General features: G+C 37.5%; 1 protein-coding gene across 2 annotated transcripts in view; it reads left to right on the forward strand.

Moving 5' to 3' along the window:
* The window catches only part of DSCAM (DS cell adhesion molecule), a 455,521-nt gene that overhangs the window by 72,764 nt on the left and 368,797 nt on the right, over positions 1–13,960 (forward strand). For both annotated transcript variants that reach the window (XM_061453544.1, XM_061453545.1), the window contains exons 2-3: positions 563–880; positions 6,401–6,547. In XM_061453544.1, the coding sequence (XP_061309528.1) occupies positions 563–880; positions 6,401–6,547 (465 nt within the window). The remainder of the gene's footprint in view (positions 1–562; positions 881–6,400; positions 6,548–13,960) is intronic.

Genomic DNA, 13,960 nt, shown 5'->3' on the forward strand with positions numbered 1-13,960 from the left:
TAAGCATGCTTTGTACCTAAGTCTTAAACCAAATTACATAATGCATTTATTAAATTGTGTCTGTATTAATTATAGATATGTATTATCATTAAGGAATTATGGATATTTTGTCATTGTTTGCTCAGTTCTTTTTATTACTTTATTTTGCCATGGAAAGTCTGTAAAAAAACAAGTTTAAAATGCTAACAGAAACTACCTGTGTTTCAGGCAGAAATTTAGATGCTAGAAATTTCATGAAAGTAGATGACTGATGGATTTTTGGTGTCCTTACAAAGAGCACTGCAAACGTTAAAGTGTTCAGATCTGTTTCAGTTTACTCTATATAGAAAGGGATTTTCCTTTTTATTTTTGGATGCAAACCATTTAATCTGCATAATCCAGTGGCATTTTCTTAAAAAATGAGGAACATTTTATTAGAGCTTGCATTAAGATCCAGATGTTTTGATTACCTTCCTTAGGCATTGTGATTGATTTTGTGGCAAATAACAGTCAAATTGTTTTATGTGAAGCTGAAATTTCTTAGGTTTTCAAGGTTTGTTCTTTCTCTTTTTTTGTCTTGCAGTTTTCAGTGAAGATCTACATGCCAGTCTATATTTTGTCAATGCATCTCTGCAAGAGGTAGTGTTTGCTAGCACCACAGGGACATTGGTACCCTGTCCAGCAGCAGGGATCCCCCCTGTGACGCTCAGATGGTACCTAGCGACGGGCGAGGAGATTTACGATGTCCCAGGGATCCGCCACGTCCACCCCAATGGCACTCTCCAAATTTTCCCCTTCCCTCCTTCAAGCTTTAATAACTTAATCCATGATAACACTTACTATTGCACAGCTGAAAATCCTTCAGGGAAAATCAGAAGTCAGGATGTTCACATTAAGGCTGGTAAGTATAATCTTTTATTGGGTTCAAATAGGCTCGAGGAGGGAGAAAATATGGGTGTTTCAGATAAAGAGTAGCAGCAGCTGTGAATCAAAGAAGACAGGCCAGAACTGTAACCTCTGCACTCTTTACAATATTAAGTAAAACAATGGTTTCTTCCTACTCCTCCCTGATTTGATTTGTTTTGGGGGTGAAAAGTTAGTTTTCCACAGATTGTAATTAGTTGGGCTTCTGCACAAGTATAAGTTAAAACGAACTGATAATGAGTAATCAGACCATGCTTACTCATTAAAAGACTGTGAGAGAAAAAGAGGCAGTCTTTGGATTTTGTAAGGGGCTGGAAGAAAAGAGGAGTTCTTACCCAGTCACATCCCTTCTCATTTGCTCGTATTTGTGCTTTGTTTTGAGAGAAAAACTTGTGTCCTGTGTGATGATTCAGCAACTGATTATTGTTCCTATAGTCAGTCCTTTCTGGTTAAACTAAAAGATGCAAATAAGCATAATGGTTTTGCCTCTGTTTTCTATACTGACTGTGTGCAGACTGGGTCAGCCAGCAGAGAATCAGAGTGTGATCAAAATCAGGTCTTTTGTTGCAGCATATAAAACACACGATTGAATATTTCTTTTTAAAGTTTTGTCTATGCATTTCAGTTAATTAAAATATTTAAACAAATGAAAGCAAGTCTGGGAGCTGACCCTGCCTAATGCAAATCCTCATAACCTCTTTTGTTGATGGAGCTATGCTAAGGTTTTTTGAGGTTTGGTGTTTTTTTTTTAGAGAAGTATCTTTCCTTCAGAGACAGGCCTTCACAGGAGTTACATAGGGAAAACTGAACAGTTAAGCAAGTAGATTTGTCTGTGACTCTTGAACTAAGAGAATGTATTTTCTTCTTCTCAACAATAAATTAATATTCAGAGATCTGTAATTTGTAGACAATTAGAAGGCAAGAGTAAAAAATAGGTTTCATAAATTCATGTCTTATTAAAATTTTAGTCTAGAAAAATGGGTTTTCAAGTGACTAGTAGAAGCAAGTGAACGTTATGTATATTTGAAGTTTCTATAATGATCCATGCTCCTTTTGAAAATGCTTAGCTGTCCACAGATCAAAAAAATCCAAATCCCAAAGATTTGTAAGAATACAGTACAAATATGTTTGGAACTTGGTTCTGGTTTTTGTGCTTTTGATTTTACTTCAATGGATTTGTGGACAAGTTGTTCACTTCTGCCAGTTGTTGGCAGAATTATATTAAAAGAAAACATAATATTTTCTTATCCTTTGTGGATTTGCTAATGTATCTCAAGTTTGAAGGCCCCTTTCGTAGCATTTTTACTAGTATTAGTTTCGATTTTTAGTATTTCTTAGACAAAAATGGAGTGATGTAAAGGAGGCTAATATTTCCAATGTTGCTAGCTACAGCTCTGAACCAGTGTTCATTTACTTGTGAAAGCATATGATATGGTTGACAGGATACAGCTATGTTTGTTGCTCAGCATTGGTCCAATGGAACCCCAAAAGAAGTCTTCTTCCTTTGAGAGATAAACCTCACAAATAGAAGAAGGGCCTGAAAAAAAAGGCTTTGCAGTAGGTGTCTGTAGCTGCTTGACTCATAAACTAGCAACTCTTTTTGGCCAAGCCAGAAATGCCTTTTTTACTCCTTTTCCTTCCATTTTTAGCCTTTTACCTCTGATTCATTATTTCTCCATATGTTTCAATTTCTCAGTTAATTTAAGGTTTGGATAACAAGTTAAACAAGTCCGCTTCCTTCATATAAACTGACACTGTATGTCAGAGCTGTCATTGTTCCTGATGGCAGACAATAGCTATTAGTGAGTATCTTTTCCAAAGGCTTGTGTAATTCCCTAATATTAGGAAAATACAATTCTTCTGAACACAACAGAAAGTGTATTTTTATGTTCAGATAAGAAATTCTGTGTTGCTCAAATTTGAAGTGATAAACTTCATTTGTTTGTGTGTTACTTCCAGTTAGATTTCTGGTCATGTGAAATCTGTACTGAGTTTCAGATTGCCCCAAAATAATGCTAATTAGGGCCAGCCTTTTCAAATCTGTTTTCTTCTCCATCTCCTCCTTCTTCCTGTGCCCACCAACAGCAAGTTTTCCTAGAAATACAAAAGTAATCAGTGGAGGATCCAATCATAGAAGAGTCATACAAAAACTAATACAGCTTTGCCTATTTTCAGTCAGCTTGAGGAAGTCTGAAGCTCATTTATGGGCTTCCCCAAAAATATGAGTAGGAGATGTAAGGGTTCTTGCTCACAGTGCTTGTAATTGTGGCTTTGCATATAATTTTGCGTATAATGCAACACACATTGCCACCCCCCCAAAAAACATAACCCTGCACCTAGACACCCAACCCAGTCTTCTTCCAGGCCAGTCACACATGTAATTAAAGGTGCATATCTCCATTTCATCTTCAAGCTATTCTCTGTGCAGTCATGGCAGGGAAGAATATACCTTTTAAATAAAAGCTGAAATTCTCATGAAAATTCATGACTCGGAAATGTGGGATTTAAAATAAAAAAAAAAGATGAATCAGCAAGTCATTCATGGGAACTGACAAAACAATGATCTCAAAATAACCAAGGGGCCTCTGAAATCAGAGTAATGTAAAGTTTTTAAGCAAAGAAATAAAGTAACCTCTTTCCAGTTTTTGTGCCCCACATATGGTTTCTCTATTTGCTTTTACTGAAATGATCAACCAGGCAGATTTTCAAAATGGCTAACTGTTCTGAAAATAAAAAACAAAACCCCTTAGCAGTGTGTTAGAATATTTCTGCTAAAGAAGCCCTTTCTGTAAACTGTGATTGGATCATGAGCCTCCTTAAGATGATCTATGTTCCATTCCTGCCAGTGTAGAACAAGATTAGGGGGCTGCTTCATCATAGGGCAGCATTTTATCACAGGCAGTGTTTTAAAGTCACTACATTAAAGATGCTTGTGACATCAGTTCATCACTCAGGATTAAGAAACTTAACCATTAATTAAAAAGAAATTATTGACTTTTAAAAAACCTAATGATGTTTATCATATCATAGAAATTAATTATTTTTTATTTTATTTTAAAGATATGCGTGATAAAATTGTGTTTGTTTACTTTTGGTTAGAGCTCCTGTTATTTTGCTACATTCTTGTTTGGGATGGAGAACTTCAGTCTTCCTTTTTTTGCAGTGGTAGCACTGGTTCTGAAAACTCGATGCTGTTTGTGAAAACTAAAGTTATGTTTCAGTACTCTACCTTTTTTTCTTGAAATACATTGTAAGTGAGGATGACATTTAGAAATTCCAGTGCTGTTGGTGCATAGAAATACTTTCATAAACTCTGCAGAGGTTTTATTGACTCTTCAGTCTAGAATCAATGTGCTTAAAAATAGTTGTTAGAGTCTGGTATATGTTTGTGCACAGGATATGTAGGCAAAAAGTGTCATTAATGTGGCAGTTCAGCATGACTTACTTGCTTACACTGCTGCAGTGGTGGTCTTCTTCCCAGTTTCTTTTACCCTCAGGCATATACATGTCTCAGACACACGTCATTTTCCAATACATTCATCCTTATTTTCATTGAAACTGTCACTTAGAATCATAGAATCATAGAATAGTTAGGGGTGGAAAGGACCTTAAGATCATCTAGTTCCAACCTCCCTGCCATGGGCAGGGACACCTTATGCTAAATCATATCACCCAGGGCCTCATCCAACCTGGTCTTGAACACCGGCAGGGATGGAGCATTCACAACCTCCCTGGGTAATCCATTCCAGTGCCTCACCACCCAAACAGGAAAGAATTTCCTCCTTATATCCAATCTAAACTTCCCCTGTTTAAGTTTTAACCTGTTACCCCTTGTCCTGTCAGTACAGTCCCTAATGAAGAGTCCCTCTCCAGCATCCCTATAGGCTCCCTTCAGATACTGGAAGGCTGCTAGGAGGTCTCCACGCAGCCTTCTCTTCTCCAGGCTGAACAGCCCCAATTTTCTCAGCCTGTCTTCATACAGGAGGTGCTCCAGTCCCCTGATCGTCCTTGTGGTCCTTCTCTGGACTTGTTCCAACAGTTCCATGTCCTTTTTATGCTGAGGACACCAGAACTGCACACAATACTCCAGGTGAGGCCTCAAGAGAGCAGAGTAGAGGGGCAGGATCACTTCCTTCGACCTGCTGGTCACGCTCCTTTTGATGCAGCCCAGGATACAGTTGGCTTTCTGGGCTGCAAGCACACACTGAAGCCGGCTCATGTTCATTTTCTCATCGGCTAACACCCCCAAGTCCTTCTGCACAGGGCTGCTCTGAATCTCTTCTCTGCCCAATTTGTAGATGTGCCTGTGATTGCTCTGACCCAGCTGTAGGACCTTGCACTTGGCATGGTTAAACTTCATGAGGCTGGCATCAGCCCACCTCACAAGTGTGTCGAGGTCCCTCTGGATGGCATTCCTTCCCTCCAGGGTATCAACAGAACCACACAGCTTGGTGTCAAGACACATAACTTTGTTCACCACCTTAAGATTTATAACTCTGTTGGCTGTGGTGATTTCTTGTTTTGCACCTTGACCTTATGGTCCTACGGTCTATGTTGCTGCTTGTCCTTTCTTACCCATATACTTTTCATAGTAGACAGCATCTGTTTCTTCTCTGCTCTACCACATTCTCCATTAACTGTTGCTCAGAAGATTTTTTACCACTCATTATTCACTGAAATTTTTTGGTGCTAGGGTTTTCCTTCTTTCCATTTTCCTACCCAATGCAACTCTGTCTCACCCAAGCACCCAAGCAGTATTAGTTCGGTGTGAAGGATTTGTCCAGTTGTTCCTTTATCACTGTCCATTAAATTAATTGTTTCAGATGCTAAAAAAAAAATAAAAATCATATCCTGGATATAAGTGTCCCTGTGACATTTTCTTAACACAACTCTGAATCATAGTTTCTGTTTTCTTACCACTAACCTATTTCTTTCAATGTTTGTCATTTGTATGTAGCTCTTTACTTTACCTGCTATCATTTCTCTGTGTTTCTGAGACACCTCACTTTCTGGCTGTCACCTCCATCGATTTTTCTCCTTCAGTTCTCACTTCTTCAAAATCCTAAATGACACTGACCTTCTTTTCTACCCTCTGGATGTCTAATTCACACAGAGTACTTACATGTACTTTGTACTCTTTGATAGAGGAGAAAACTATTTGTGATGAGAAACATAGCATGAGAAGCTAGACAAGTAACAGAACACCACTTGCCCATATAAATATGCAGTCCTTACAAAAGTCTTTCTCCTGTTCCTTTAGAATTAGGCAGGAGAATGATACAGAAATATGGAAAAATGCAGATTTTGAGGAAACAAAAGGACTTGCTTTCATATGATTTTGCAATTGGCCTTGCAAAACTGTATTATTTACTGAGCGAAAAGAATTCACAACCTGAGAAACTTTGCAAGACTAACTAAGGAAGTGAATGGGATGTGTGATTGGGATGGGATGTGTGAATGGGATGTGTTTTAACAAAACCTCTTCTTCTACCTTCAGTTTTACGGGAACCCTATACAGTCCGTGTGGAGGACCAGAAAGCCATGAGAGGCAATGTAGCAGTGTTCAAGTGCATTATCCCCTCCTCTGTGGAGGCATACATCACTGTTGTCTCATGGGAGAAAGACACAGTCTCGCTTGTCTCAGGTAGGTTGTTATGGCTTTCTTTTCCAATTGTCAATGGCAGCTATGGTTCCTGTTTCCCCCCCACAAATGCCTGAAGTTTATTTTGAGTTAATTATAGCTTCACGGTATGTCATTCTTCCAGTAACGTGTTGCACATTAGCATTGCTGCATCCCTATGCCTGTGTGTGACATGAAGGTTTCAGACAGCCCTGCTTTTTCTAGCATGCTTGAGGGGAAAATAACATGTTTTTTTGTTTTATACCAGATAAAAACCAGCTTCCTGGTGCTGTGGCAATGGGTTCACATTTTAACTTTAATAAGGAATGCCCACATGCCAAAGAAATTTTGAGTGTCATAAAGCGTGTGTTGGGTTGTAATTGTTTTTCAGTAGTAATATGTTACTCATGGATAAGAAGAAATCCCGAATTTAAATTTGATTGGTTATGTTTTAATGGGGTATGTAATCAATATTTATACTTTCATGACACTTAAAGCTGAAATATCTTCATAGATAAATGTCTTCATACATAACACTGGAAGCTTAAGCACACAGCAAACTGTGTTGTAAACTGAAAATATTGAAGTGAAACAATCTATTCTAAAGCAGTTATATGCATTAATCTATTTACTGACAAAGTGAGAAAATGTGAGGCACTGTTGAAGAAGTACAGGGAATTCAGGCAAAGAATATCCAACATTTTAAAGTACAAACATTGTAAGAAATTCATGGGAGAAAGTGTATGTGGGAAAAATATTTTCAGTATAGTAGATATCTAAATTATATATTACACACAGTGCAGCTGTTGCTACACATACAAATGATTTATGTATGCAGAAATTTGAAATATATTGTTCCAGGGTAATGCAGAATGGAAAAAAAAATAGTTTGAGTTAAATATTGCTGCAGAGTATATTTAAAAATGTGTTTGTGTTTATGATCTTACAATGTTTGGAAATGTGTTTATGCTTATCAGTATATTAATAACCTTTCTGACAGATGTGGCATTGATGAAAATGGCTGTGTTTCTATATAACTCATTTATAGATTTTGTTTCTCTTTGTGTTTTATTGATTCCTTACATAAGCTTGTTTTGTTTTTGAAATATAAATATGTACATACATATATATATATCAAATAACTTTCTAAAGATTTGGTAGATATTTAAGCACCATATAATTGATGATCAGTTGTCCTGCACTACTGGTGCATGGTTTAGCTTGACAAATTCACTTCCTTGTTATGTTTTTGGAATTTAATATGGCATATTATTTTTTTTTCATTGAGCAACTGAAACCAAGTGTGTTTTCATTGAGAAGTCTTTAATACCTGAATTTTAGGACTCACCAACACTTCAGGCAGTATAGTCAGGCCAGAGCTGTAATTAAATATGCAAATAAGCTTTCCGTTATTCTGTATATAATGATACACAACTATGCTTAAGATGATCTAAAGTACGGTTAAGATTATGTAATGCAATAGTGGATGGGTGTGTTTGCTTTATCTTAAAATAGGCTATTGCATGATGCATATCTGTACGAGTGGAAAAGAATGTGTATGCCTGCAGGGTTATTATCTTAATATTTTTTAAATGTTTATTCATTCTGTATTATAAGAAAACATGCATCTTTTCTCTTGTAAACATAGATTGCATCCTCTCAATCTGTTTGTTTTTAAACTTGAGCTTTAGTACCTACCACCTATGTGGTACCTTTGAGTGGCTCATTCCTGCCCTTCACCCTGAATTAAGTAGTATAGGACACAGGTCTCTGTAACCCTTCTTTAGGGAAGAAATTGTGGCATTTTTACAGATTATCATGGCTATTATTTTAAGATTATTTAATTCTGGTTAGTCTGTATTGATTTTAACCCCAAACTGATTTTAAACCCTGACTGTGGTTGATTAAATTACAATCATTAAAAAATCTATTGCAAATTTCAATACTTAAACCCCAGTTTTTAATCATCTCGCAATCTCTTAATTCAACAGTTAGAAATCTAAATGGAAATAAAACAGTTCATTAAAACTGGTGCTACTAAAAATATCAGTTTATCATACTGGATCACATCACAGAAAATATCTAGTTTCAGAGGTGAAATCACGGGTTAGATTACAGGTCACTGCTATCTGTCATGCAAGGGCAAAAGTGAGGCAGGAAAACATTGCTCCAGTTTAACCACAATAATTACAAGATTTGTTTGTTTGCCACTTATATGTTTTAGCTGCTGCTTAATGGCAAGAGCATTTAAAAAACAGAACCCACTCATGTTTCATAATACGATTGCAATGAGTTTTACCCATAATCAATTTTGCAATAATCTGGCCATAAACTCAGATGGTAGATATTGATAAACCTGTGTTAGAATGCCAGAGCTGATGAATAGGATGCAAGACATAACACAAATATGGAGCTGTTTTCCACTAATGGTCAACATTCTGAGGAAATGAGTATGCTAGCTTATATAGCCGACCGCTAGTGTGGGTGTGGGTAGCTTTCTTGATGGTGGTTTCCTTTACTGTGTGCTAGATCAGCTTCTTTGGTATGTTTGTTATCTCACATTTAATATTGGAAAACATAAAGTTCTGATTTGGTTTGTTTTTTTTTTTCTTGTTTCTTAATATAATTAATTTATTGGTTACTCATTAACATCAACAAAAATGAGAGCCATCTTGAGGGAAAACCTCACTGTAAAAGAGCAAGAATACAAAAAAGATATGTACTTGGAGTTATGATTATCATGGTTTGAGGTGGATAAGGCATTTTGTTGGAAACTGGTAGTGTTTGCTTGAAAAGGAAGAAAAAGAAAAGAGAAGGAAGGAAGAGAAAGGAAAAAGGCGAGAACAACTTTTTGCTGAATTGATTTATCTGTTACAAATAGATGACACAAATATCCTAGGAAGCTTACCCCTTACAGGAAGGAATGGGAGAACCCCTATGACAGGAAGCAGGGCAGCTTTTTACTGGAGAAGGTGTATATGCAAGTGAAGCTTTTTTTTTTTTTTTTTTAGTAAATATTTCATATACCTGTCCATCTGTAGTCTCTGATTACAGGATTCTAACACTAATTTTGATTATTAGGATAGAGAGATTTGTGGATGAACCAGAATCCTTTATGTCAGCTGCTAGTTACTGATGTAGGCATCAGTTCTTTTTTTTATGTAAATTCAACATTTTAATTAAAAGAGCAAAGTGCTTTTACTTTTCTAATGTAAAGAAAATATCTACCTTTTTAGAAAGAGTGTTTAAGAGGTGTATTCCTTGATTAAGACAGAATTTTCTGCTCTTGTAGTATACTGTCCTGGACAAAAGTGCTTTGTCTGTATGCTTAGTTCTCAGGGAACACAGTGATGTCCATAGTAATCAAAGTGTGCAATAAATATGGCTGGGCAAAAGTATCTTCTGTTTCCTGGCTGCAATTTTATGTCATGCCTCCAGGTTCTTGTAAAGTAATTGGGAGTTGAAACATATTAAGACATATTGCTAGAACGTTTCCAAGGAGTGTCCAGATAGGTCAGACTCCCTGTTCAATAAATGGAAGGGTGCCTGTGTTTGGAGCCAGAAATACTGAACTCTGTGAAGTTTCTGTGTGCAAGGAGAGCTGTGGATTGAAAAGGTGTGCATGTGCTTCTCTGTTACGGGGACAGCTTAATAATTAGGGTTGTGCTCCTACATTGTATCTTTCAGTGTGATATCTGAGACCAAAAACCCTTTCCAGGGTGTCCTGTAGGGGCCAAGGTAGCTGATAAAGGATTTCTAAAGCAAGGCAAAACTGATTATTTGGGTTAATCTATTCCAGGGAAAAGTAGAAAACCTCCACTTCCAACAATAAATATGCATAAATCTTTTCATACTGGAGAGAAATATTCTGAATAATAATTGATAGGCGAAGACTGTAGCCATCCCCACTAGATACAGCTGTGTTACAGTCTAGTGATAGACAAGGAGAGCAGCAGACCTCTGCAGTTGCCGCATTTTATGCATTTGTGGCGGATAATCTTATTTGTGTACCTGTGTCATCTAGTAAAAGCAACCGAGCTTTCCAGCGGTGTGTGTCTTGCCTAATGATCTCTGAGAGGCTGGCTCACATGGTAACTGTGAGAAGTTTTAAAGGGCTCACAAAGTACAGGCTACTGCTGTATGGACCTCTGCATCTGTAACTTCAAGATCTCTTTTCTAAAGATCCTTCTTTGCTGAAATGTTTATTGTCAGTTGAATTGAAAATGAGTCTGAAATTCATTTGAATTGTAAAAAGTAACGGAATGATGAGCAACTGAATGATGTGCACTGTAATGATGTGCAGTTTTCTTTTGTATCAGTAACCAGCTTTTAACACATTTTCATTAGATGACACTGAACATAAAAGTTTAAATACTCCTAGAGTGTTGTGTGACTGATAGCTGTATATGGCTTACTCAAAGGTCAAGTTGTCTTTCCTCCTTACTGGTTTCCCTTAAAAGCCATTCCCAAAGAAAGAAACTTTTTGAATAAGCTTTGAGCTGACCTTGCAACCTATTTTTCTAGGCCCTGCAGGACCAAGGAGTGCAGCGAGTATACTGTTATAACAACAGCCATAAAACCAAGAAAAAATAGTATAGAAAAGCACCACAGTGCAAATGGTGCTTTTCCTCGTGTTGAGGTAGATGGGAGGCTATTGCTTGGCTTGTCGTATTTCTTCTTCACATGCAGAACAGTGAAACTGGACTGGAAGGGAAGGTAAAGGCAATGTAACTGCTGATTCTACTCTGCATAGGTGAAAGCAAAGACCAGAATCTGTGTGTTAATTAGCCCATGAGAGAGCGAAGAGTTGGTGTGGTTATAGGGGAAGCAGGACAGAAAGGGATTATTAAAAATAGAGATCAGTGTAAAGGATCAGCAAAGACACAGAAAAGAAGAGAATAAAGTGCAGATGGAAACAAAATTAAAGCTGAAGGATAAAGTGTGGTCTGTCACTACACACTGTACTTCTGTTATGAACGCCTTTTATCTTGATGCTGGTAACTACAAGGGATTTTGAGTTTTTCCATATATCTGAATGGAAAGCTTAGTGCTGAGAGCAGGATCATGCCCTGACCTTTCTGAATTTCCATTTTCCTGCCTAATGGCATACCATGCAAAAATTTGATTTATACATGTGACTGCTTAAAAAAAGGTAGAAAAGGAGATAGATGGATAATAATGACTGTGCATAATGGCATATTTAAATCTGCACTGAAACAATAGCAGCTTTGAGGGAAAGGTGTGTAAGCATGAACAGAAGACGGTTCCCTGAAGGACTGTGACTGATGTGCAGATGGCAGCTGATGAGCCTTCAAGCCAACATACTTTCAGCCAGAAATTAAGCACACTGGACCATGGCTTGAGAAGTGTCACTGATGTACAATGACCTACATTTGATGTAATGAATGACATTATTTATTCACACACAGTTCCTCAAGTCTTGCCTTTAAAATGCTCTGGGGCTTTTGGATCTCTTTCTGTACAGAGGGTTTTCCTGAACTGCTGTTCTTGATGGTAAGCAGTCAGTGTTTGCCAGTAGTTATCACGTGGTGGGATCTAATATATAGCACTGCATTTTTTGTTTGTTCTGGGGCTTGGAGATTACAGCAGCGGTTCAGTTTACACAGAGAACGATCACTGTTTTTTCAACCATGAGGTTTGTACATAGTAGAAAAAAAAAACCATCTCTCTTTTTATGGAAAGTGGTCCTGTGTGTAGAGTTCCATGTTCAGAATGAGATTATTGCTGATGATCATGGGGATTAAGTCCAGCCATTTGATAGAGTCTGTGTCTAGTAGAGATAAGCTATGATCTTTCTTGTTTTGGTTTGATGTCAGGGGTTAATCATGGTTGCCAATCAGCAGGCATTCAGCAGACACTTAACCTAGGCCACTGAATGGTTTAGATGACAGATTTTTTCTGATTCCATGTAGAGTGGGATGAAGTATCTTTTATGTTTAAATATTAGCAATATATATAAAATACAAACATTCTGAATGTAAACTACCTTCTAACAGAAAGACACCAGAGACATTTAATTCTGCTATTTAGAGTTGTGACAGCACACAGAAAGTAAAGCAGTCAGACCCTTAGATCTGCTGAGCTTCCTTGACTCTCTGGAAAGCAAATGCGAGTAGTGTTCATTAGTGCTCAGGTCAGGCTGTAGGCTTGCTGTTACAGTAATGTGTTTTCGAAGCTTCTTGAAGGCACGGAAAGGGCATCTCCAAAAACAATATATTGCTTCCTCCCTTTCGCTTTCAACAGGGTTATTTTCCCAAGGGAGATAGGAAAAAGTAATACTACATTATTTAGGAAATGTCTAGCATCTGCATTTTTCCTTAGAGCACTGTTCTTTTAAGAGAAGAGGGTGTCTTATAATCCTAGAAAGTGGAGATGGTAAAAACTTAGCAGACCCTGCTTGTGCAAGCATTTTTGACACTTTCTTTTGACTCACTGTAAACTAAAACTGTAACTGAGTAAGGCAACGGACTTAAACCTGCTCATTGGAGGACCTTTCCTCTGGCTACTCTGCAGCCTGTGCTCCATGTTTGCTTCCTATTCCATTACACTGGAGTATTTTAATCAGGTGAATCATTCTAAAATAATGGCGGTGGGATTGGTAGTATTAGATGCAATGATTCCAGCAGCTTTTGAGAGGGAGGTGTTCACTGTCCAAGGCAGTGACTTGAAGGGATGAAGACAGAAAGCATCTGATCCTTATGTCAAAGAATCAAATTTTGATAGCACAGAGAAAAGTGAGCAATGTGATTGCAGGCAAAAGAGTGGTTTCTGATCATTAAATGAGCACAGGGAAGCATGCATATGAAATAGAGATGCTAATATCAGAGAGACTGTCATTTTCCTGTAGAAATCTTGCAGATTTTCCTCAGCATGACTGGATATTTTGGCTGCTCTGAGGATGTAGAACATCGGTGGCTGTGAGAAATGGAGGAGAAAAATGTATTTGAATGGGGTGCCTTTTTGTTTAAAGTGCATGAAGCCGAATCACTTCATCCAACAGGTTTAATACTAATAGGATTCACAAATAGTAGCAGTGGTTTTGGCATTTCAGTAATGAAGTGTGTCTAGGAGACAAGTGTATCATACTATTTTTCCCCTCTGTTGCTGCTCTGTTTTGGACAGTCCTCCATTTCCATCCATTGGTGGCATCCTTTCCTTATACTCACATTAAAACCAAACAAAAAAACTCACAACAACCCCACAGTCCTTTTTATTTTTTATTTTTTTTTAACCTTTCTCCCCACTTTTTTTTTTTTTCTTCTCTACTTACACAGTTAAAGCACATGAAAAAATTTGTTAGATTCAGGCCCTCTTCAGAATTGCTGCTTGCAGTCTTGTGAATTAATGAAGGAGAGGAGAAGGACATTGTAACTCTGCTTCCAGCATTAAGGCTTCAGATATTTTGATTTTTTTTTT

This window comes from Pezoporus flaviventris, unplaced genomic scaffold (genome assembly GCF_033815535.1).
Source record: "Pezoporus flaviventris isolate CSIRO_AGI_PZ_B2104156 unplaced genomic scaffold, CSIRO_AGI_Pfla_v1 ptg000015l, whole genome shotgun sequence".
In the NCBI taxonomy this organism is placed as follows: domain Eukaryota; kingdom Metazoa; phylum Chordata; class Aves; order Psittaciformes; family Psittacidae; genus Pezoporus; species Pezoporus flaviventris.